Raw genomic sequence first — 25770 nt, 5'->3', positions numbered from 1 at the left:
AGTGTGAAACAAACGGAATCCCTACTTGGCAAGAATACTGGATCTCAAAAAGAGAGACACAGGGACTAAAGTAAATATTAATGTGTCAGATATGTGAAATAGGTCAAATTCATATCCGTCTGTAATAGAAAAATTGTGACACATATTTTTTGGGATGTTTTGTTTTAAATCATAGCTTGGCTATTTCAGTGCTGCAAATTGCAACAGCCAGTGTGGAGATGATGGTACCCTGACAAGCCACTGCAAATCACCCAAGTTGGCAAACATGATCACTTTAGCTCTTCTCTTCTGATTTATCAATTATATGGGGCAGACCCCTAATTCTGATAAACAACCGGTACAACTGAAAATTTGCATGTTGCACCTTTCAGGCCAAAAGTTTGACTGAAGGACTGCACATAGCACATCTGCGCTATAATTGGTAAGAAACAATAAAATCAAACACAGTCCCAAGTTTTTCTTCATTTTCTTTATTTTGTCCTTCCAGGTCAGGTAATTGCCTTCAGTAAGCCCATCCAGTAGGTAGTTATGCTGAGTATTGCAGGAAACTGCTATTTTCTGTTTGTCAAGACTATCTAACCCTTATTTTGCCACCTGAAGGCTCATGCTGGGCCCAAAGCTATGTTGCCAGAGTTTAAATATGCAAAGAGGAACAAAACACCAACTGCTTAAAGAATACAATAGTTTTATTAAGAAGTGAAACAACTTGGTAAGTAAGAGTGGAGAGACAGAGTTCTAACTGACCAACTGTTGTTCTTCATCCATTCTGTTCTGTTGGTAATCAGGGAGAAGTGTGCTCAAAGCACAAAGTCTCCAATTTAGCCAATCATAATGCTGCAAGAAATTATTTGAAAAATATCAGGAAGTTCCTATTCTATGTTAAATACACATCTCCTCTGATGCCCCCTATAGGATATTCTTCATAAACTTTTGAATTACACACACCAGAGATCTTGCCTATTCCAACACAAATAAGCCCAAAAGCCCATGGACTGACCTGAACTGGACCTTTTTACTTTGGATAGCAAGAACAAGAACTGAAAAACAAAAACTGATAAAATGTATTTAGTTATGTTTAATGTATTAATTGTGGCTTTGGGTTCTCCATGCAGCATAATTCAGCATGTAGGCTTTTTTGTGATGCACTGAGTCTGAATTTTTTTAAAAAGAGGAAGAAGATGAACAAGAGTTTTTGAGCCTAAAATATTCTGGTATGCACAACCTTTGATCATGTCAAGATTTTTTAGGTTGCAGCAGTGCCCATATGAAGACTTCTGCTGCTCTTCAACTTCTTTGCCTTTGATCTACCTTTCAGAATAGTGTTGGTTCTGATGCCATTGAATGGAACGCTGCAGGTCAACATGGTTGAGCCAATGCAATGTTACAGAGGGAAGTCCTCATCCATCTGTGTATGATTGAAGTTGACTTGGGAAGGATAAGAATTCAGATTTTATGGTTGTGTAAGACAGTTATTTCTCTCCATCAGTAATTCTAGTACATTTTAGTCAAGGTGCAGCCTAAAAGTTTACCTTCCCTCATAAGGAAAGGAAACTTGCTTTCAAAAACAACTAGATATGGGAGGCCCACAGCTCTTCCAGGAGCTCATTCCACTAGGTGGGGACCAGGATCAAAAAGGCCCTGGCCCTGGTCAAGGCCAGATGCGCCTCCTGAGGGCCAGGAACAACCAACAAATTTGTACCTGCAAGGTTCTGCGGGGGGCATAGGGTGTGAGGCGGTCCCTCAAGTATGTATGTCCCAGACCGCGAGGGCCTTAAAGGTTAAAACCTTTGTAGGCTATCAAATGAATACTCTGTTACTGCTTTTTGAATGACTGGGCATCGACCTTACATGGAGAGAGAGAGAGAGAGAGAGAGAGAGAGAGAGAACATTTCATCTGTACAGAAATAGACCATGTGTGTGCCAGCCTAGGGATTATGTAAGCGACCTAATGCTTATATTAGTATTGACAAATTTTGATCTTAGTAAAGAATGCTTTATCATTGTCTTTTGCTTTCTCCCCAAAATTGACAAAGACGGAAAGAGGGTTTTTTGAGGGGGTTTCTTTAAGTAACTATGCAAATAATTCTTTAAACGCCAGCATATAATAGAGGGAGAGGCTGTGGCTCATTGGTAGAGCATCTGCTTGGCAAGCAGAAGGTTCCAGCTTCAGTCCCTGGCAAGTCCAGTTAAAAAGGATCATAATTGTTGGTGAGAAAGATCTCAACTTGAAACTTTAGACAACCACTGCCCTTTGGCATAGACAATACTGACCTTGATATACCTATGGTCCAATAAGATATAAGGTAGCTTCATGTGGAAGAAACATTTAAAGGATAACATCCTAAGTTAATAATTATTTAGACCCTGAGCACACCCAAATAAAATATTTACCAGAGCATATATTTTAAAAGTTCATTCCTACATTCCTTATCCAATAGGTTCTTTTAGTAAGGTTTTTTATTTACTCTTAGCTGAAGTTTGGAGCATGTAAGAAATATAGGATTCAGCCATAATTTAGGATACCCTTAGTCTAACCTACAATCCATTGAGGTGGAAACATTTGGCTTTAAGGTAAGTTAGGCCAGTTCTTGCAGCCTAATTAGTCAAGCTGTATCGCAGTTGTTGGACTACATGTCAATTTGATTACAATGTGAAATGGTCATGTAATTATTCCACTGTGCTTGTGATCCACCTTGTTACATACAATGGTACAAAATTGCCTTGAAGGCAAAATAAGGGCTTATCAGTAACTGGCATGTCATTAATAATGGATGGTGAACTGCACATTGGTGGCCCAAACAGCAACAGTCCACAGTGATTTATGGCACTATGAGCAGCAGTAGAAAGGTCTGCACCACTAACTGCAGCATTGAGTACTGTTTGTGTTCTCTGTGCTCAAATTTCATGGTCTCCATGGCTCACCACCCTAAGATGCAAAACTGCTCCAAGAAATAGCCTTTGAAGCAGGTAATGTGGGCTGCATAAATATGATATGCATACTACTAGAACATTTAACTTGAGCGGTTGTATACTTGCCCAAAATATTGTGTTGCACTAATGCCTCGGACCTGGATATTTCCATCCTGTGTTCGCAAAGGTTTCTGATACAAAATCAGTGTAATTTAATAATAATTCTGTTATGTCAAAAAAAGACATCTGCCTCATGGTCTGTCTCACAAGTAACTTGCAAAAGACAGCCTTCCCTAATAAGCACACTTTCTAGGACACTTCCCCATGTTCCTCCCAGGATGTGCTCATCAGCAGTATTCTCCTTTGTCTTTTGCTCTATTTGGCTGCTGCTTGTTATGAGTGTCTTGCCCTTTTAATAATTAATAATTGTGAAGTGCAAGGGAAAGTATTTAAGGCTCATTATATTAAGACGAGTGTCACAGAGTAATTCAGTGAAAATTATATTCTAGTTGCTACTATTTCTCCATATTTGTGACACATGTTTGTATATGTATTTATTACATAGAAATATATGCCAAAACATACAGGTGGATGACTTCATACAGAGTGGTGAAATCATTGGTAGTCTTAGCAATGTAAGAGTTAAGATTTGTGGGAGAAAGAATCAAGATGTTTGGTAGAAGCACCTGTCCAGATGTCTGTCTCCTTATGTAACTGCAGATCATGCCTTACTATTATTTCTCCTAGGCCATTTCTACATAGACATGTAGCATCTTTATGGTGGGTTTCCCTGCTCCCACCTCCCTCCAACACCTGCCACTTTTCTCCTCTGTGCTACCAAAAGGTTTCCCCTTTTTTCTTAATTAGTAATTGACATATTGAGCAATATAAAAAAGTCCTCTGGTGGAGCAGGTGGGAGCAATAATGAACACACAGAGGCTGGAGCAAAGTAAAGGGCAGTGCTGTGGGCAGGACCAGAAAAAAAAACTGCAAACAAACCCCAGTTCATTCTGCCATGTTGAAGTGATCCCACTTACTGACATTGAAGAAGAAGAGTTGGTTCTTATATGCCACTTTTCTCTACCCGAAGGAATCTCAAACTGGCTTACAGTTGCCTTCCCTTTCCTCTCCCCACAACAGACACCCTGACCCATTATGCATGGTGGCAGCCAAAAGCCCCACCATCCCCCATGTATGCACGGGGGTGGAGCTCCGCCAGCTGTGCCAGCTCAACGGCCCCACACACAGAACGTGGGGCTGGAAGTGCCAGGAGCACTGCTAAGCGGTAGCAGTGGCTGTGGGAGGGGGATTGGGGGAAGGGCCCCCCCACTGCAGGATGCTCCTCTCCCACCATGTTGGGGGTGGGGGGTTGCTCCTGTTGGCTCTGCAGAGCCATGGAGCTGGCAGGGGTGAGAGGCGTCCCTGTAGGGGTGCCATAGTTCGGGGGAAGAGCCGGGCCATAAGCCTGGCTCCTCCAATTATGCACAGGGCTTGGTTGGGCTAGCCCTTGCCTGCGCGCTCAGGAGTCCCAGGACTTCGGAAGAACCTGCGTTTCATTAACACAGGACTTCCAAGGGTCTGGGTCGGGCTGGCCCCTGGATGGCAGCGACATCGGGCATAATCAAGGATTTTCCCAGAAGCCCTGTCGCTGCCATTTTGGGCGTTCCGGCCTGTGCATAATGGGTCCCTGTGACACAACTCACATCTCTCTCTCATGTTATTTTCTTGGAGTGAACTCTTTGCTTCAATGGGAAAAGATGCACTGAAACTAGGGTGTAAACTGCACGGAGCTTTTATTCCAACCCCAGATCGATTCAGTCCATGCCCTCTACACAGAATGCAATTTCCCTTTGGATTTGGGGTGATTTAAAATTTTCCTTCTGCAGCAAGAAGGACTGATCCGGAGTGACCCTACCTTTATTGTGCAATATCTTAGAGTGCTTTTAATCCTGAATATGTTATCAAATCACATTGTTTTGAATCAGGGCTCTCCTCCGTGGTAGAGGACCCGTGATTGGCCACAGGTGGTCATGTGATGAATTTGCCTTAAAGGAGAAGCCCCTAATTTCTCTCAACTTTCCTCCCTCCTCTGCCTTTTTCAATCTTCTCCCCCTCCCCTCCAAGAAAAGAAAGAAAGAGGCTTGCCTCCCCCCCGCTTCTGAACTACCCTAACCATGTGCAGAAGACTTTCCTGTTTCAATGGGGAGGGGGGGGGGAGAGGAAGATCCGAGTTCAAAGCGATCTGAATTCAACAGGATTGACAATGGAATAAACAAAGTAAGTGCAGACTCTCCCTAGGACAACCTTCAGGGCTTCACTAAAAAGATGTCTTTAAGAAACCATGCCAGTAAAAGTTTTGATTTAAAAGCTCCTTGAATCAAAGTCAGGGGGAAATTAGGCTTGGTTGCACCAGATCGTTGCTATGGACAGAATATTTCGATCTGCTGAGCATGACTTTATATCCTCCCTTTTAAGTGGCATCCCATAATAGCTCCTGAAATGCTGCTCCTTGGAGACCGACCTCCAGGAACACAATCTTGGTGTCATTTGGGGCAGCTTTGGAGGAAGGGAGTGAGACACTCCATGGCTGGAAATCCTTCTGTCCACAGAATGCTCTAATGCACCCAAGCCAATGATTATTTGACAGTAACAAATAAATATTAGTTAATTCCGCAGGTGCATAGAGAATGTTTCGGCTGGTTAAGTATTTGGACAAAGGTCAGTGAAGAAGGCTTCAAATACTTCTTATTTCAGAGTCCCCAATATGGTCCCAGTGGCTGCCCACTAATACCATTCCTGATACACCCTAGGGGCCTGAGGAGGCTTTTCCCCAGCAAGACTTCTGACTGGCTACTAGATATTTTTAAAATCTGCACAGCCAATCAAAAGGTTTCTTTTGCGGCCACTACTAACACTGCAAAATGGCCTTCACTGGGTAACTGAAAATAAGCTGCACCAGTCATTTTGTGTTTGGCTTCACCTTCCGTGGCGGCCATTTCATGGCTGCACCCACCACGTGTGTCAGAATTCCAAAGGTGCACACAGGTTCAAAAAGGTTGGGGATCCCTGGTTAATGATGGTACAAAAACGTTTCTTTTTCAGTGGTAATTTTGTTTCCCCTTTGCAAACGAGGATCTTATTCCCATGCTTCTAGCATACAGTTTCTGGAGCGTCTGATGTATTTCAGGATCACAGGAATTCAAGCTGTCAGCTGCATGCTGCAGTTTCTGCAACCTGTTAAATATTGCCAGGTTCTCCTCCCAGTTCAGCTGCCCTTATCAAGGAAATACAAACACTGAGATGGCTGTGATGAAAGGCCTAGGAACTGGATCCTGCTGTAGGATGATGATGTGTCGACCAAGTGGGAAACTTGGGGGGGGGGGGCACTTGTTAGTCTTTCATATTAGAAGACTTTCAGTTATTCAAACTGAATGTTAAGATAAAATGTAGATTAGTGTTATGGGAATATAGATGCTTTAAAAAATTTCTTTAATAACATCTCAGAAGAAAATTCCCTGGATTTGTCATCTTTGTTTTGAGAAATGGCATGCATTTGGGACACAATCCAGATGAAGTTAAGTAAATTTAAATCCAAATGATCTATCCTGTGAAACTGATGAGATTTAAGTGTTCATATTTGGCTTTAACTGACCTTAGAAAACTGGCCTAACATGTATTTGTGCTTTTACCATTTAATATACAGAAATCAGCAGGTGAAACTTTTCACAGCCAAAACTTTATTTCCTACCATGTGCCTGTAACTATACTCTTAGAAAGCTTATTTCCCTGAGCCTACACTGGCTCAACTGCTTCTTACTATTGGACTCAGATACGTATATTCTTTAAAATGATAAGCAAAGAGTCCTCGTAATGCTGTCTTAATCGTATTGATAATTATTTCCGCACCTAAAAACCACAGCAGGCAAAAAGTTCAAAAGAGGTTGCTAAGTATCTGTTCAAAGTCCAGAGGTATCTTGAGTAATCAGCAATCCAAAAGCAACCCAGGAAAAAAATTACAGTTTAAGGATTTGCTAAGACAGTCTGTTTTGCCTGTTTCTTCTCACACCATCACTGGAAGAATTTGCAACATTGCTTGTACTCTCATTTGCAAAGTTGTCCTTGTCAGTACATAGCAGTATACATATATATACACACAAGCACAAACACACACAAATATATAAATACACACACACGTACGTATGTATGTAAAACCAAGAACAGTGAGAACAGGGTTTATTTGTAATTTAAGAACCCCCTCCAATCCATGAATGGACCAGTCCTGTATAGACACTGAATTCCATAAACTACAAATTGTTCAAAACATCTAAAGAGATAGTGAATAAAGCTTTATGTTCCTTCCTTCCTTCAAGACAAGAAAACACTTTGCCATCCCATACTTGGAGTGCAAATGAAGATCACTTCAGGTACTTCACATCCAGATGGACATTTGCAATTGAGTGGACCCCTTTTCAGGGATAACATTTCTGGTGCTCCTCTCTTGTGTAGCAAAAGAGCAGGGCATGAAGAACAGAGCCCTTCTGCCAGGTCTTTGGCTGAGGCCGGGGTTCGGAAGACTTGGGGCCCCTTCCCGGGCTGACCATAACATCTGGTCTTACTTAGTAGGACTGGGTGGAAGGTGAGGAAAGAATTTTACCACCACTTGTTATGTATATGTTATGTTTTATGTTTTTTTTCTGGTTGGTTTAATGGGGTTTTATTGATATAGTGTTCCACCATGAGCCTTTGGGAGTGGTGGAATATCAATCCCTAGATAGACAGACAGACAGACAGATACTTTTCGTATGCACAAACACCATTTTATGTGATATGGACAATGCATGGATTTTTCAGCTTCAGTCATTATAAATGTGTACCCTCAAAAAAAAATCCAAGCAAACCTCCACTGTATTTCTGGTACCATGCAGCTGGAAAACATGCATGTTCTTCATTTACCACAGAATGGCCATCATGCATACTGGGAGGATTGCATAGTTTGCTAATCTGGTACATGAGATAGGAATGCCAGAAACATAATGCCTAGAAAGGGTGCGAGCATGAGAATTATGATGAGCAGAATCCTGCCAGATTTGCTGTTTGATTTTGCCTAGTTCTCCTTCTCACTTCATCCCTTGTAGCTTTTCACCAATGGAAAAGCTGGAAGATCCAGCCCAATTTATGGAAGATTATTACTGCATACCGACCTCTACTAGATAACCAGGCCACTGTGTAATAAACTTTTTCTTAAATAGTCATAAAAGTATGGAACACATAAATGTGTTGCATTAGCTTCCCTGAATTAAATGATACTTTCATATTAGAAGACTTTAAACAGGTTTAAATGTAGCTACAGCTGCTTAAAAGATTTTGTGGATCAGGTTAGAAAGTGGTCTAGGAGTGAAGTCAAAAGGCAAGGTTTCAAGTCTATAAAAAACAGCCTCATAAGCCTAACAATGCTTAATCTGAGTGAAATTCTCTTAATTTCAGTGTTAACGCAAGAGCGCAAATCAACCCCAAGTCCTTCAGTTTAACAAGACTGATAATAGGTGCTCTAAACAAAGAACAATCCCAAAATAAGAACAGATTGGAAGCCTATGGTCAGGGACAAGTCATTTCCTACAGCTGCAAAATGTGTCTAATTTATTTAAATGCACATAACCACAAATACATGCATTTAAATGGATGTAAAATGCTACACATTTTATTGGAGAGCTTATAATCAGTGAAAATTGCTGAGAAGGAACAAATACATATCAAATTCACATTCACTATTAACATTCTGTGTATATTTCTTGCTGGATACCTTTAGTACCCCCAGCTCTTCAAGATGCTGTTGTGGACTAAGTTTGTGGTTTGTCTGGATTTCCATGTAATTTCCAACTGGATCCCATTCAAGACTGGCTTCATATAAATTCCCCTTTAAATACAACCCAATGCATGATTACTTGGGAGTAAATACTAATGAATTCAATGGGACATACTTCTGAGTAAACATGAATGGGATGTTCATAGTGCATTTAGGATCATAGCTGATGTGTGCTTAGAGAACCAAAAGATGCCTTTGTTACAACTTTACATACGCTTGTTCTGCGCAGTACTTCATGCAAGAGCAACTGCGATGTCTACTGAATTCTAATAAGGATCAGAATACAGTCACACAGAGGGGAAATTCTGTCAACCAATCTCAAGCAGAAGCTACAGGCTTGCACACAAGGACAACAGTAGCTAGTATGAACATCATAAACTTGACGATATCAGTACTCCAGGAAAGCTGACTGACATAAACGCCCCTTACCTTGGTGTATTTAATCTTCAGATCAGTCAGGGGTGCAGGCAAAGACGGTTTTTCAGCTGACATGTTTTGTGCCTGGAAAGCAGGTGAAAGGAGGTTTCAGAAAAGTTCGGTGGTATTTGCCCTGACTGAGCACTTAGATTTAATTGTGCCTTTTTATCCAAACAGGCTATAGTATATTTGCATGCAAGGCTGTGATTGGATGAACAATCACGTAGTAAGAAAAAAAAAGGACAATTGATTTATAACACCTAAAAAAGCAGGCTGCGTGCTCAGAGATAAAAGTCTGCAGAAGCTTACAGCTTGAAGTTTGCAAATAACTGCCCACTTTAGTTTTTCCCCCCACCAAATTATGAGGAGTTCACAAGTGAACTTGGAACTTTGGAGATAAGCGCAAATGTGCTGCTTCTAGATGTCGCCTAACGTCCCTCTTCTTATATCAACAACATGGCAAGGAAAACTGTAACTATTTGTGCTTTCTTGACAGGGTGATAAGATGAAGAAAGAAAAGAGTGGCATTAGAGTTGTAAAACCATTGCTGGAAAGAGAAAATTACCCCGGCTAGGAGGTGCACCTCCTTGGGAAAACGTCTGATGAGTTGCTGTTTTAATCTGTAGCATCACAGTTTAATGAAAGTACAGCCATCCCTTCTAACACTTAATCAGATTTGTGAAGCATCATCCACAGAGCAGCAGCTTTTTCATATGCAGCAAGAATCCAACATGACTATGGCCCATTATGCACGGGGGGGGGGGGGGGAATAGCGCGCATTCGGGGTGGAATGGCGGCGACTAAAATCACTGATAATGCATGGAGCCAGCTGCAACTGGCCGCAGATTCAGTGCATGCCACCGAAAAACCCGCGTTAGCGAAACGCAGACGAAAGCGCAGCTTCCGGGTGACCGGGGCGCAACCAGAAGCGGCACCGGGGTCGCCGCATGCATAATTGGTTACTTTGGGTTTTGCTGCCGTTGTGTCCCATCCCGTGCATAAGCAGTTTGCTTCGCTTCTTCCCCCTCCGCGTTTTCCATGTGACCCGAAATCGCCGTTTTGGCTGCCGTGCATAATGGGCCTAAATGAAAGCTGCAATCCTGCATACCTTTGCAGGGGAGTAAACTTGGCTGAAGGCAGAAGGATTTACTTCCAAGGAGACATTCCGGTTTACAGCTGGGGCTGTACAGACCTCAAGAAAAAGGAAGATAGCAATGCCTTCTGTTTTGATCTCTCATCTGCATGACAGGCAAAAATTCAGCAAGTGCTGCCTGTTAAATTCTTGCTCTTTAAAAAGTTCTGAATTTCTGTCCCCAAACATCCCTCCTTGTGAGGGAAAGGAAAGCAGCTGTGCAGTAGAAAGAAAAGGAATCTCTTCTCCAAAACTGATCCTTCTACAGCATGGATCACACACAATGTGTCGTAAGACTCTGCAATATCTGTAAGGCTGTAAGTCCTTAGCCTTGCCCTTTAGTCCTGCAGATTGCGACACAGTCTTGGCATGGTACTGTTTGCCTTATGAAACATCTGGCTTGTAGCCCTGCAGTTCCTTTAACATTTGTCCTCTATTATATCTTGTTGCAAGAATGTAGCTAGAAGCGCCCATTATGCTGTGTGTGTGCGTGCACTGGAATAACCTCTTTCTAGCACTGAATCGGGAGTGCATTCATAACCACCGCCACCCCCCCACACACAAAAACACACATGGGAGCTCCTCTGTTACTGTGTGCAGTTAGAAAATGGAATGGCCTCTGTAGCATACACACCTTTGAAAATCACTCCTTTCTATAAACTCATTAAACTCAGTAGAGCCAGAGTTCACCTTGTAAATCAAGATTGTGTGCTTCACTCTTAACACTGCCAACTTTTAAAGCTTACTTTGCAGCTATGCTTTTCACAGGCACTGGAATGATCAGAAATGTTGCTCTTGGTGCACACAGGAAAAAAAGGAAGGAGGTGTCACTTGCTTATGTGTTCTGAAAGAAGCGGATTAGGGCCAGGAAACATGGCACCCCATCTGCCATGGGGAAAACCCACAGCTCTAGGATTCCTAGAGAGGACCGACATTATTTTTGGATTCTCCCTAGAAGACGGCAGGCCGATAGCCCTTGTCTTGGCAGTCCTAGTGGGAAAGTACCTCTTTTGCATGCACAGGATCCCTTGCTCAATTAACAGCAACTCCAGTGAACAACTGGGTAATAAGTAAAGTGAAATACCTCTACAGAGATTCTGAGGTAGGGTTACCAATCATCAGATTTAAAAAAGAGCTGGCTCCTTAATAAAGGCTCAATGGACTATATCTACCTTTAGGCCCTGAAAAGCTTCAGTTGCCTGTTTCCACACACTAAGTCTGTATTAGAGGGGCAGGATTCCCGCTCCCCCAGCAATCCTGCATGGGAAAGCTGTTGCCACGCAGAATAGACAGGACTAATCCTGATAGACTTCACATTCCAGATGTGAAGGGATTGTTGCAATTAATGAGAGGTAAATAAAAATATTCTGCATGTTTCTGCAGAACAGATGTAAGCCACCACTGGCCCCTAGTCAAACATTCCCACTAGTCCCCTTCACCCATCCAGATCTCCTGAATCACAGTATAGTAAAGCATGGGACCTGCTCTCCCAATGGTTGCCTGCAGTGCCATGATGCACAAAATGTGGTTTAGATTGACATACATGATGTCACAGGGGACATTAAATTGACAGCATGCTCCCAGGATGAATTTCCCCTCCTTTGTTGTTATGAAATCAAGGCCTTAACATGAAGGAATAGGAGTTTGTAGCTCAGCCCTATTATTTATAGAGTACTCTGAGAAGGGCCTAGTCTGCACATGTAGGATAATGCACTTTCAATGTGCTTTGGCAGCTGGATTTTCCTCTGCAGAACAGGAAAATCTACTTCTAAAGTGCATTGAAAATGCATTATCTATTGTGTGCAGACTAGGCCCAGGAATTTAAGGAGGGGCAATATATTTATTTCAATATTTTATAAAATTAATATATAGCACTGTTTCCCTAGCACTCAAGACAACCAAGTGAATGAAAAACATAAGTGATCTTGATCACAGAACAATGGATTGAGTGGGGGTGAAGAGGTCTGCAACACCAGAAAGGAGGAAGCTGAAACAGTCAAGTGGAAGATTATCCATGCGTGAATCAAACTATTTTGCGGAGAGAAAAATATCTCTTAGAAAAGCTTGGGTTTTTTATACAGGAGAAAGGTTTTTAAAATGAGAATTAAAATTAAATGGACTTGGTCCCAGTCCAACTACATGCCCAGATCTCCCCACAGGAAAGGTTGGTTGCAAATATGACATAGGTGTTTCAGTGCTGCTACTTGTTCATATTGCCTGTTCTGCCTCCCCTATAATTTTTGGTCAAGAAATTGTTGTATGACATGCATTCTCACACTACTAATCACAGAAATGTGGAAAGAGATATTTGCAAAATGGTGGGCCCATGTTCATAGTCACTTTGCAGTCCTGTTTGTACAGGAGGTGCATGGGGTAGCAATCTTGCTGAAGTTGGATGAAAGAGGATGAATCTGTAAAATTAGCTGTACTGTGTGATACAACACTTAGACCCACATCAATATATCTCATTCTCAAATATAAAAAAGAAGAACAAAGTTCAATGGAGGGTTAACTCCCTCCCCCCATAATAGAAGCAACTCCTATAGCTTTAAGAAACAAATGCTTTCAGAGGTATTTGATAGGCAATCACAACAGTACTCCCAGCCTTGGTTTCTGTCAACAAAAGGAGCGGGGAGGGGAAGAGCTCTTTATAGAGCTGTGAGATATGTATGCAGGGTGTATGTAGGTGTAGGTGATTCAACCACCCAGGCTTAACATGAAACATTGGGCAAATTGCCACCACCCAATTTCCATAGATCACCCAGACCTGGTTGCCTGCTACTTTTTAAAAAGCAGCCTATGTGTGTAATGGTTAATATTTCAGAACAGGATCTGGGAAAACCAGGCTCAAATCCCCACTCTTCAACAGAAGCTCACTGGGGAACCTTGGGCCAATCACATGCTTTCAGCTTAATCTACCCCACAAGGTTGTTGTGAGGATAAAAATGAAGGAGAGGAGAATGACATAAGCTGCTTTGGTTGTCCATTGTGGTGAAAGGAGGAGTATAGATGAAGTATATGAAAAGCAAGTATGGCTGAAGATTGGAGGCTTAAACTGATGGGTGGGAAGTGAAAGAGGATGGGGAGGACGTGGGAATTGAGAGGAGGCAGGAAAGAGGAAATAGTGTGGGGAAGGGGACACAGAGTAAAGTGAGTCCTTATGGGGTCCACACCACACAACGAGGCATGGCTTGGTGGCCAGCACTGAACAAATGGTTTTCCTGGGTAGAGGCCAGTGGGAGGGAAGAAGGGAATGCTGAAGAAGGGGTGACAGATAAGTAGGCTGGCAGATGAGTGGAAGAGGAAGTCACAGGAACAAGGAGGGTCTGAGGGGACTTTCAGGGAAGGAAAAGAAGCAATTGTGGGAGAGGGGAAATGAAGCACCACCCCCACAGTCCTTGCAGCTCCTTCACTTGTGAGATATCAATGATAATCTCAGCAACAAAACCAGTGAGGAGAAAAGTTACAATCAAGCAATGTGAAACAATAGCAATTTACAACACTGTTATGAAATATCAGAGTAACTTATGCAAGAAGTCAAATAAGAACATGTCAGCTGTTATAAGCAAGAAAAATCTAATCAGGCAGAACTGAAGTACAGAATTCTAACAGGACCTTGTTTTTTTACCCCTCAGGATGATTAAAAAAAAAAGAATTTTAGAGTCAGCCACTGAGAGTCAGCACTAGATCTGAAATGCTCTCCTAGCAAACCCTCCCCAATAAACTCTCACACATTTCAAAGCATGTAGAAAAAGTTATTAGTTATTTTAAAGTTGTTTTAAAACGTGGTTTCTGCTATAAATAACTTGTTTAGAAATAAAACACAAAGCAATTCCTGTTTATAAAATAAAAAATATCAGTGAACATATATCAAATTAGGACAGAATAAAGTATAATTAAACAATTTCAAACTCTTTAAGACCTTACCCATTCAAACAGGGAGGCAGAAAAAGTCCATTTGTCTGGGCTAAACAAAATTCAAAGTTATAACAGCTGTGACCCAAAGGTTAACTTTGTTCTATAAATAGTTACTGCTTGGTCTAATCTTAAAGAGGCAGAGACAACCAATAACGAACAGAAGTCTGTCATTCAGCTACATTAGGTCTGGAGAGCCCAAAGCATAAATCCAAAATATTTCACATTAAAGCAACAATATGTTAATACTGTAACAACTATACAAATGCATGTGATTTTTCAATACCAAGAAAACAAACAATAGCAACAAGCACCTCTGTAGTGCTGTTGTTCTTCTCTAAGAAAGGTGCCTTCAGAATTCTGTTCTGGCTCTGTTCTGGCAGTGATGCTCAGAAATTCTGGTTTTAAGTGCATAAGAGAACACATGGCCAAATCAGAACATAAATGACCTGCTCTCTTTATGCACTAAGATTTTGATCTGATCCTCTTGTGGACATTCTACATGTCCAAATGACCAACTGAACCTGAAAGCTTTCTTTGAGTTTTAAAATCTATTATGTCCCAGAACAATAGACCTAGTCCTTCTCAATCCTACCACAGATGCCAGTGTTTTAAAATTATGTTTTTAATGTGTGGGATTAGAGATTATATTCCATGGAAATGAAAATGTTCTTTCTTGGAAATATAAACTGTTGCAATCAAACCTTTTGTTTGCTGCTTGGATCACACTTGCTGCATAATCTAAGGCCATGAAAAAGCTAGACGCAAGCTCATATTCTGCAGGATGCAAGGTTTTATATTCAATGTGCAAAGATGAACTGCAGGGAACTGCTCAGGGTAATGACTTGCATACTTTAAGGCTTGCCTATGGTAGGGTTGCCAGTACCCTTTGCCCAATGGCAGGTTGGGAAATACTTGCAGTTTGGGGATGAACCTGGGTAGGACAGGGACCTCTGTGGGATACAACACCATGCCCTCCATCCTCCAAAGCACCCATTTTCTCCAGGGGAACTGATTTCTTTAATCTGTTGATAAACCGTCATTTTGTGGAATCCCTAGGTCCCACCTAGAGGCTGAAAAAAATATTTTTTCTCCAGAAATATTTTATGTAGTTGCGACAAAATGCTGAAGCAACAGATCAGGGCCTATTCTGCATTGAATGCTTTTTCCCGCATTCATTCTTACCGCTCTCTGTTCAATTTGGGCCCAGACATAGTAAGTGATCTGCAACAGTTTACATGAACCGAAACAGCCTTCAGTCGCTTTCGCCATCTGCATCTGGGTGGGCTCCCCCACCTGACTGTAGCCCTCCTTAGTGCTTTTCGATCACACCACCACTCCCCCAGTTTGTGGTGGGCTGCCAGGAAACCGAGCGCCCACCGCAACTCTTTAAAGCAACCTTGCGTGTATCGGCCCCCCTCTCCCTCCAGCATAGCAAGATGTAAGGGCCCTGGGGCAGAATGAGCCTTTGAAATGCATGGCTGAGGCCAAAAAAGGGGGGGGGGGGTTGCAAGTGCCGCTGAGCTGGAGCTCGGAGGAGAGGTCACCAGAAATCTGAGTTTCCATTTAGACAAAGAATATATTATGCCTCAAGCCCCTTAAATATTTTTTTAAAGAAAGAAAAGGCCCACATAAAATGTATGTTCAGATTAGTGAGCAGAGAGCGGAGAGTAGCATAAAACAGCGAATAATGGAATTATATCAGTCTCTCAATAATCTCAAGCAAAGGATACAAAGGACAGCCCTTTCTTTTTGAGTCTGCAACTTGACCAATCAGCAAAAGACATCAGTGTTACATCAGCATTGTAAATACGTTTACAGCATTGTAAAAAAGTGTGTGTGGGGGGGAGGTATGCCGATTAATCTGAAGCCACGGATCTACACTTTCATCTATTGGGCTTCCTGAGCACTTTAGTTGGATATCCCGGAAAATAAGTGCTCCTTGATATTCCACTGAAAAGGTAAGGTCAATGCAGGTTGAGTCATGGAGGTTACAGATGGAAAATTTCCATCGATCAAAATCAAAATGGAAATCGATTTCAGTGCAGATGGGAGGGATTTAATCAATCTGGGATTGCAATAAAAGCTTTGTGCAGATTCAGCTCAGGTCTCCATCTTCTTCTAAAATTATTCAGTTACCAAATTAGCCTTCTCATGTTTTATATGGGATTCAAAGACATTAATCTGCAGTTAGTAAAATACCCTCAGGACCATAACAATTTCTTTCCACCTTTAAAATAATGTCATTAGTGTTCCCAATGTAAGATTTCATAGGAGATACAAAGGGACCAAGACAAACTCAGGTTCAGATACACAGATTTGCCTGGAAAAGGTCTTTGTTGCGTATGGATTTTGGTTAACATGTATGAACCAGGAACCTAGAAAAATAAGGAATCAAAATCAAGGAAATGTATCACCTTCAAAACCCAAACATTTCTATAATTCTGAAAATAGGTTCAAAGTCATCAATAAACCTTTTAATTTGATTATCTCTTAATGGCCTTTCTAATTTCTTTATGTAAATTTTGGTGTTCTGAATGACCTCTCGTCCCCTTTTGTCCACCATATTGTTAACAACAGATGTATTTCTGCTTAAAACATCCTACATGCAAGAACCCCAGACATACAGGGAGGAATGTGATGTAGCTAACCTAGCTGGGTCCAGTAGCATGGCTGTGTGGTGTTCCTTAAGCCTCCATAGAGCTGTGGCATTGCCTCCTTCAGCCCCCCATCTTTGCCAAACAGAAGCCTCCTGGAGCAGGACTCAGGACGCAGGCAGATCATGGGGAGGGAATCTTTCTTCTGGTCCACCCAGCCAAACTAAAAGAAAACCTTGCTGTGTTGATGGGCAGTTGTTTACTATAGGTTTAAAATTGGGTTTTGTGGACAAAGTGCACTGCCATAACTATGTTCTGGTAATATCAATATGAGGCCAGGTTTGTTGGGAGGGGGCATGGTCTATGTCCCCATTTTAGAGGGAAACATGGCCTGTGTCCCTATTTCCTTCTCCCTCACTCTCCAATGGTGGGGAAATTATGCAATGGTTTGTGCCCCTGTGAAATCCCACATCCTGCTATCCTCTGGTAACTCCTAAAAGGCAGACTGGGGGTGGTCTGTTTCAGCTGGCAGGTGGATGGGCTGAAGCCAGGATCCATGGCTGTAATGCTATTCCAAAGGTCTGTCAACTGTAACCAATGAGAGTTGTGGCCATTTCACTCCAACAAAGTCACTGTCATTTCTCAGTTGAATTATGATTTTACCAGGTTCATCTCTGCCCTTTGGTGATGGCCCCACAACCCTGTCAGGAAGAATTACCCACTGAGATTTACCCTGTATCTTTCAGTCAGCAACGTCTCTGAGCACCACACACTAAGGAGACCCTGCACAAACTGCTCAGCTTGTGGTGATGGGAAAATGCCAGGAGAAATGGGGGTGGCAACTGGAATACTGCTGATGCATGACTTCTGCATAACACAAAAGTGATGTCATCACATCAGGCAATGTTCTAGCATTCAACTGAAACTTGTCCCATTAAACTTAAACTTGCTGTATTATAATGTTCTGGACGAATGCGATAGTTACCCCAATACGGTGATGCCAATACAATACTGAAAAGGTAGGTCCCCAATTCTGTGATTACTCTACTACATGCTCAAATGCAAAAATATAATTATGTGTGACTCCTATCTGTGGATAGCTAAATCCATCAATCGAGGTCCCAAGGACACTAAACAGATCTTCCTTCAAATTTGGGGGGACTCCCTAAGCTTGCAAAAAAATCTGAAATATGTTTTTAATCAGGGGCTTTAAATTCCTACAGAACAGAATTGTGTTATCTGTATCTACACAGAACAATGCATTTAGGGAGCAACTCCATTTCTGCGTCAATGCCAGGAGCTGCTCCTAGGCCAATGGTGCCAGATGCCAGCAACCACTGCAGTTCTGTATATGCTGGCAGCTGCTGTAGTCTCAACTACAATGGAGATGGACTCTGGCTGATGCTCTGGATCTGAAGTGTTGGCTGGCATCTTTCTCTGCTGTGTCCAGGTGCAGCAGCAGCGGATGCCAACAACAGTTGTGGGCCCAGGTACAGCAGCTAAGGACAACTGCTACAGGCATCATAATAGGTGGGGGGACCTGGAGCCTTGCCAGCCTCCGTGAGAATCATGGTTTCCCACTCATATTACAAATATTGGTTGAAGGATCATAACTAGGCCATGGATGAAACAAGGTAGCTGCATGAAACAATCTCACTGAAACTGGTCAGGTATGATGAGTGCCTGGATGGGAGACCTTTTTGGCATTCTTGACCTACAGCTCTGAGTTCAATAGTGGAAGAAAGGTGAGATAGGAACTCAGTTACTGCTTTATGCATAACAACCAAAACTAAGGAATGTTCAGAATTTGACCATTTAATTCAAGGGCACAATATCCAATACGACCGCCAACATCTCCACTGACTATAAAACCCACAGAACATCATATTGTGCCATTATAAAACTGAACAGCCATTTCTAAGACAACTTCAGAACAATCCAGGAAAAGCAAAGTTATACATACAATAAGCATTGTAATAAACTGCAATCCTACTTGCTTTTACAAGCGACCTCCTAAACTGTTTCATTATATTACCTCGATAGCCATCTGCATTATGCCGTAGACAGGGTTTTGAGGTTTTTTTTTTAGCGTTTTCTAATCCTGTCAGCCTATGAGAATTGTACTGTTTATTGGATATCTTCTGTTTGAACATTTTAAAACATGTTTTTATTTTGCAGTCAAATCAAGAAATGATCTATAAATGGTCAACAAATAATCCTTTCCTAAGTAACTGGGGATTCAAAAAAGTTGGCTGAACCTACTTGCCTTTGAAATCAATAGGACACCATTTTATTTTTTGTATCTTTAGTTCCTATTCTTTGGACCGTGTTCACTGGGTTCCCTTCAAACATGCATAGTGAGTAGATTTGCCAAGAGGCCTTAGAAATGCCCTGTCCTTTCAATAAAGTCTTGATGCACAGAAATGGGTAGTTCAAGCTTTTCATGGCATGGAGATAAAGAACTGGGAAAGAACGTTACATTAAGACTCTAACTGGTAAAGAATGTTACATTAAACTTCTATCAAAGAGACAGGATATTTTCTACAGGTTTGTTGGTAACCTTAAGAAGTTTCCTGCAATTTTCTCCAGTGAGAAAGGTGTTATGCATACAATGATTCCTGTACATGGTAAGCAAAATGTTTTGTCTTTGAAAAAGAGAACAAGACAACTTCTGTAAAAGTGGGCATCTGCAAATACAAGGAATCGTTAGAGAGCCATTGCTACATGAGTCCCCCCCCCCCCCCCGATTTCAAGGAAATATGTCAAAATACTGTGTGGTGAGAAACCCCCCATCAAATGAAGCATTTCCCACTGAAATCAGCAGAACACAGTGCTGACACACAAAATCCTTCTTTAATACACAAGGACTCTTGCAATCACCCTTGAGCAGGCACTTGCACGGACAAATGAAGCAGACAATAATATCAAGAGCTCACAACAGTTCCCAAGCTTATGGAAGCAATTTTCCCAGCGGCTGTTACAAAGGAAACTGCTGCCAGCCACAGGTACAATCATTTGGCCATGCAAATATGTTTTTGAGGAACACCTGCACTGAAGTATCACATGGGCACTCTCTCACTTTCATGTAAATGAGCTAAGGACTGAAATACAGATTATAGCATGACTCTGTCAAGCAGAGAAAAGTCAGCTCTACTATTTTGCATGGTTCTTATGATTATGTATTTTACTGACTCTATAATTCCCCAAACACTTGAATTTACTATATTTTAGGGGAATCCCCCCAGTGAAGACTCCATATATCTTTTACTCCTAATGTTTAATATTTTTTGCTTTAGATTCAAGTCTAGTAGCATCAGAGACCAACAAGATTTCCAGGGTATGAACATTCAAGAATCAATGCACCCCTTACTAAATATATATTTTAATGAAAGAACCAGTGCAAATTATTTGGTACTCCATGTCAAATGCCAAATGCATCCCAAAACCTCCCTGGGTCTGACCCTGACAGGAACTTAATTCCAAACCCAATTCACACTGGAACCAGAACACAAAGGGAGAGGGAGCTTCATTTGCACCAGGGGTCTGCTGTTGGCTTCACTGGAAGGAAACAGCAGCTCTGAGTTATTTCACCTTGGAAAATGGAATGGGGGAGGCTTAAAACAACTCTCCTGCATGTTGTGGTCTCAATTCAGAGTAAGCCTTAAGTTCCCAGCATGGGATTCACAATACACATTTGATTGCAGTCATAACAGTGTAGCTAGGCTTTCAAGGGAGTCAGATGTTCCAAGTTTGGTTCTGGTGGCAGAACTCTGTGTCTTTCAAATGTTTAAAAGCTAGACACACATTTTCTTGGGAGATGGAATTATTTTTGTTTAGATTCTCTTCCTTTTGTATTTTTAATAATACCTCAGGTCTGTGGCATGTTCTAAAGTCATTAATCTGCAAAATAAGGCAGGGGTTGTATGACTACAGAACATTACATTACCGGGGGGGGGGGGGGAGAAATCCCAGCTGCAAAATAAGTTGATTTTTCCAAAGTGTTTTCAGCCCCCAGATGCTTCCTTTTTTAAAACAAAGAAAACTGTGTACGTTTTCTTACCCTGGGGACACTGTTACTAATGTACAGATAACAATTCCTTAAAAAGTTAAAGTTGTAGATTCACTCCATTATGTACTGTGCTAAAACTATTCAGCCCCATCGCTTTAATTGTTGTTCTGCGCTCCCTATTTTTCAAGGTTTGTAATGTGCAAAAACTTGCATCTCCTCTGATTTCGTCCTTGGGTTCCCAGGTCCTCCCTGGCCACTGGGAAGGGATGGGGGGGGGGGGCTGAGGTTGACAGTTCCAGGCTGGGAAACTCCTGGAGATTGGAGCCTGGGGGGAATAGGGCACTCAGTGAGGTACAATGCCATAGAGTCCTCTCTCAAAAGCATCAGTTTTATCTAGGGGAACTGACCTTTGTAGTCTAGAGATGAGCTGTAATTCCGGGGGGTCCTTGGGTGCCACCTAGAGGCTGGTATCCCTTCTTGAGTTTATATCATAACACGTTATTTTATCCAGAGGTCTGTCATTTGGGTTACAATGAGAGCCAGTGTGGCATAGTTAGTTGAGGGAAGGACTCAGATCTGGGGGACCCATATTTGAATCCCTAATATGCCATAGAAACTTGTTGGATATCTTTGGCTTGGTCATACAATCCCAGCCTTACCAACCCCACAGAAGTGTTAAAAATAAAATGTAGGAGAGGGGAATAATGTAATAATGTAAATTGCTCAGGGTCCCCATTAGGCTAATATGAACTCAAAATATGTGGAAAATACCTTATCGGTATCTTTCAGGTATGAATTCAGCTGGATATTGTTTTCTATTTTTTTGCCTATCAAAAATGGCTGGCCTGAAAAACCCTGAACATATTTGGGATTTTTGGGACCACCAGATAGCTACAGTTTAAAGGGCTCTGACCTTTCAAATGCTTGGAAGCACTTAAAAAGAATGGGAGCCCTTTAAATGCTTTTGCACATGCATTGTTTCTGTGGCTTGCAAAAGGCATTCAAATGTAAATGGACTGAATTTCCTTAAAAGTTTAAATGCCTTCCCCCTATTGGAAACAACGGAGGTTAGGGGCACCTTTACTGAGTATTCATAGAATTGGATCCCCTGGTCCAATCTTTTTGAAACAGGAGGTTTTTTAAAGGAGAGAAACCAGCAGCTAGGCTGCAGATTTGGTGCCTCTTACCTCAAAAAACATTCTTCCCTCAGTGGGCCAGATATCCCCATATTAATTCTCTGTTATAGAGAATGGGAGACAAATCTGAATGCCATGCCAATATTGGGATTTGGGGATATCGGGACTACTTACCTGGTCCCCACTGGAAAGGCTGGTGGGATATAAATGAAATAAGCTAAAAATGTCTTAACTAGAGTTCTCATTTAGGCTATCTTATCTTAGGATAAGAAGGGCTGAGGATAGGTACTGTGGTGCTTATTTTAAAAGAAAAACTTAATGTCAGTGCTGTAACATTCACAGCAGAGAATCCATGGGAACTGAAACTGTGATGACATGCAGCTTTCTCAGATATTACCTTGAGGATTTGCCAACTTCACTTCGGCATTTTCCAAGTCTTGGGAGGCTGCTTCTTAGCTGGCTAGACTCCCTACAGAGATGAAACCTACAAGGGCTTGTTTAATCCTTGATTTGAGACATTTTTGGACTGTTTTGATATAAGTTGGTAGACTCCAAATCGCTACACAAAAATTAAAAGTAGAAAAATAATAAAGGGAACTTAGAGGAATGTATCTTTCTGCATTTGCCACACTAGATGTTACTGTATTGCGCACAATACAACAAAAATACTCTCTAGCATGTTGACAAATACCACATCCTTCAATAGCAACCACACACAAAAACAAACACAGTGCCTGGAAAGATACTAGGGGCATTATCATTTTTTTATCTTAAACATATTATAAGTTTGTTATTGGGAAGTAATGTTACTGATCAAATAAATCAAAGCTTCAAATTAACACATTTATATCAGGGCCCAATTATTTATTTCTATTTATTAATTTCATTTATTATTTAGATTTATTGTTTAGATTTATAAGCTGCCTCTCTTGAGCCCATCATCTCAGGGCAGCATACAACATTATAAATAAACCAGTAAAAACATATAAATACATTAAAATTGCTAAAAATCTAATATTAATCCTTGCAGAGGGGAATAATGTAATAAGTTCCTCCTAAGGGAGATGTGGGAGGAGATCCCAACTGATTGGGGAAGCCCATATGGTGTTCTGATCTTCTGGGCATCCTGGGTGTAAACTGCACAGAATGCGATTTCCGTTTTGATTTGGGGCAATTTAAATTTTCCTTCTGCAGCAAGAAGGATTGATCCGGAGTGACCCTACCTTTATTGTGCAATATCTTAGAGTGCTTTTAATCCTCAATATATTTAAAAATCGCATTGTTTTGAATCTGGGCTCTCCTCCATGGTAGAGAACCCGTGATTGGCTACAGGTGGTCATGTGACAAACTTGCCTTAAAGGAGAAGCCCCTAAGTTCTCTCAACTTCTGTTGGTCTTGGATTTTTTTTCTGCCTTCTTCGAGCCTTCCCCCCTTCAAGAAAAGCAAGGATTTTTTCCTCCCTCCTCTGACTTCTTGGATCTTTTTCCCCCTTCAAGAAAACAAAGAAAGAGTCTCCATTTGCCTCCTCCCCCCACTTCTGAGCCTCCCTAACCATGTGAAGAACACTTTCCTGTTTCAATGGGGAGGTGGGGGAGAGGCCAGGGTCCTGGGTGTAAACTGCACGGAGCTTTTATTCCAACCCCAGATCGATTCAGTCCCTGCCTTCTACACAGAATTCGATTTCCGTTTGGATTTTGGGCAATTTTAATTTTCCTTCTGCAGCAAGAAGGATTGATCTGGAGTGACCCTACCTTTATTGTGCCATATCTGAGACTGCTGAAAATCCTGAATAAAGAAAGCTCCATGGTAGAGAACCTCTGATAGGCTACACCTGGTCATATGACACACTAGCCTTAAAGGAGAAGCCCCTAACTTCTCTCAACTTCTGTCGGTCCTGGATTTTTCCTCCCTCCTCTGCCTTTTTCGATCCTCTCCCCCTCCCCTCCAAGAAAAGAAAGAGGCTCCCTGCTTGGCTACTCTCCCCCCCCTTCAAGAAAAGAAAGAAAGAGGCTTCAAGAAAAGAAAGAGCCCCCCCACCTTCTGAGCCTCACTAACCACGTGCAGAAGACTTTCCTGTTTCAATGGGGAGGGGGGAGGAGAGGAAGACCCGAGTTCAAAGCGATCTGAATTCAACAGGATTGACAATGGAATAAAGAAAGTAAGTGCAGACTCTGCCCTGGTCAAGGTCAGTCTTATTTCTTTGGGGCCAGGGATCACTAGTCGGTTGTCCGTAGCTGACTTGACTGGTCTTAAGTGTGTCCTACATGGTGTCCTAGTGAGGACACTGTGCAGCAGTGTTTTGGACTTCCGAATTAGGGCCAGGGCAGGCCTGCATAGAGTGAGTTACAATAATCTAGTCTACAGGTGACCATTTGTACTTTATGTTTCTATGTAATGGGCAACCCGAACAGCTTATATTGTTCTCTTCTCCATTTTAGCTTCACAACAACACTGTGAGGAGGTTAGGCTGAGAATGTGTGACTGGTCCAAAGTAGCCAGCAAGCTCCCATAGCACGGCTAGGATTTAGACTCCCAAATCCTAGCCTGACATTCTAACCACTACACATGCTGATTGTCATGTAGAGAAGACTGAGAGGATGAGTGGAAAATCTTGTGTGCATCTGGCTACTTGCTCAGCAAGAATAAGACTACTACATCCAAAGTCAGTTAAATAAAATAGATTTATATGTGCAACAAGCATGAAACATCCTTCCTAGCTCTTCATCTATTAGAGCTTGGTGTAGTGGTTACGAGTGGGGACTTCTAATCTGGCGAGCCGGGTTCGATTCTGCACTCCCCCACATGCAGCCAGCTGGGTGACCTTGGGCTCACCACAGCACTGATAAAGCTGCTCTGACCGGGCAGTGATATCAGGGCTCTCTCAGCCTCACCCACCTCACAGGGTATATGTTGTGGGGAGAGGAAAGGGAAGGTGTCTGTAAGCCACTTCGAGACTCCTTCGGGTAGAGAAAAGCAGCATATAAGAATCAACTCTCCTTCTCTTCTTCTTCTAGATGACATGTCAAAAGGAATGACTTCACATACAAATACAGTGATTGGCAATGAAGGGAAGTACATAGTTACATCAGTTCTTTTTCTTCAGCAAAAAATATAAGGCCATACTAAAGCAAGGCATATTAAGAGGAGGCTTCAATATGCTGAAGCATATTTATGGAGTTTGAAATCAAACAATATCCTATATTTTGAGAACTGCACATGGTATATATTGTACTTCATAGCTATATAAATCACAAATATGCCATCTGAAGCAACCTGTTTTGGAAAAGATCTGTAGTGCATGGTGCTATAGCATATAAAAATATGAAAATTTTAGAGTTAAGAGTTCTTATTGTACAGCAAGCAGCTAGGTTTTTTTTTTCTGACACACATAAGATACACTCTCAACACAGAATTATATAATAGCGAAGAGTGGTGACCCAAGACATATATCACAGGAGGTGGTCTCCAAAAAGGATAAAATTCACATATACTGGTTGGAGCTATAATTTACAGATCCCATTCAACCACTCAGCAACACTTTATAGAGTTTAATATAGATATTTTATATAGAGTGTATTATCATGGTTCTGACCACTAAGGAAGACCCAGGAGGGTCGAAACACATTTGGTCTTATGTGCTGTTAGTTCTGTATAGTTTTTATGGTTTTTATTCTGTTTTTAATTGTGCACTATAATAAATAATCAACAAGTTTTACATTATTTTATTGTACAATGTAGTCCATGCCCATTGGTTTTCTTACTATGACTATGTAAGTGTCCTGAGGGGAAAG

At 41.7% G+C, this 25770-nt stretch overlaps 1 protein-coding gene across 3 annotated transcripts in view; it reads right to left on the bottom strand.

The window, feature by feature from the left end:
- Window positions 1-25770, bottom strand: part of ALDH1A1 (aldehyde dehydrogenase 1 family member A1) — a 46497-nt gene that overhangs the window by 20358 nt on the left and 369 nt on the right. The window contains exons 1-2 of one of the 3 annotated variants that reach the window (XM_077344789.1): window positions 14250-14329; window positions 9203-9274 (exon numbers count right to left, since the gene is read on the bottom strand). In XM_077344789.1, the coding sequence (XP_077200904.1) occupies window positions 9203-9265 (63 nt within the window). In that variant the 5' untranslated portion in view covers window positions 9266-9274; window positions 14250-14329. Of the gene's footprint in view, window positions 1-9202; window positions 9275-10298; window positions 10427-14249; window positions 14330-25770 lie in introns of those variants that run through there. The other 2 variants (XM_077344790.1, XM_077344791.1) reach the window with 2 other exon arrangements.

This window comes from Paroedura picta, chromosome 7 (genome assembly GCF_049243985.1).
Source record: "Paroedura picta isolate Pp20150507F chromosome 7, Ppicta_v3.0, whole genome shotgun sequence".
In the NCBI taxonomy this organism is placed as follows: Eukaryota; Metazoa; Chordata; class Lepidosauria; order Squamata; family Gekkonidae; genus Paroedura; species Paroedura picta.
This window is presented reverse-complemented; position numbering and strand designations above follow the sequence as displayed.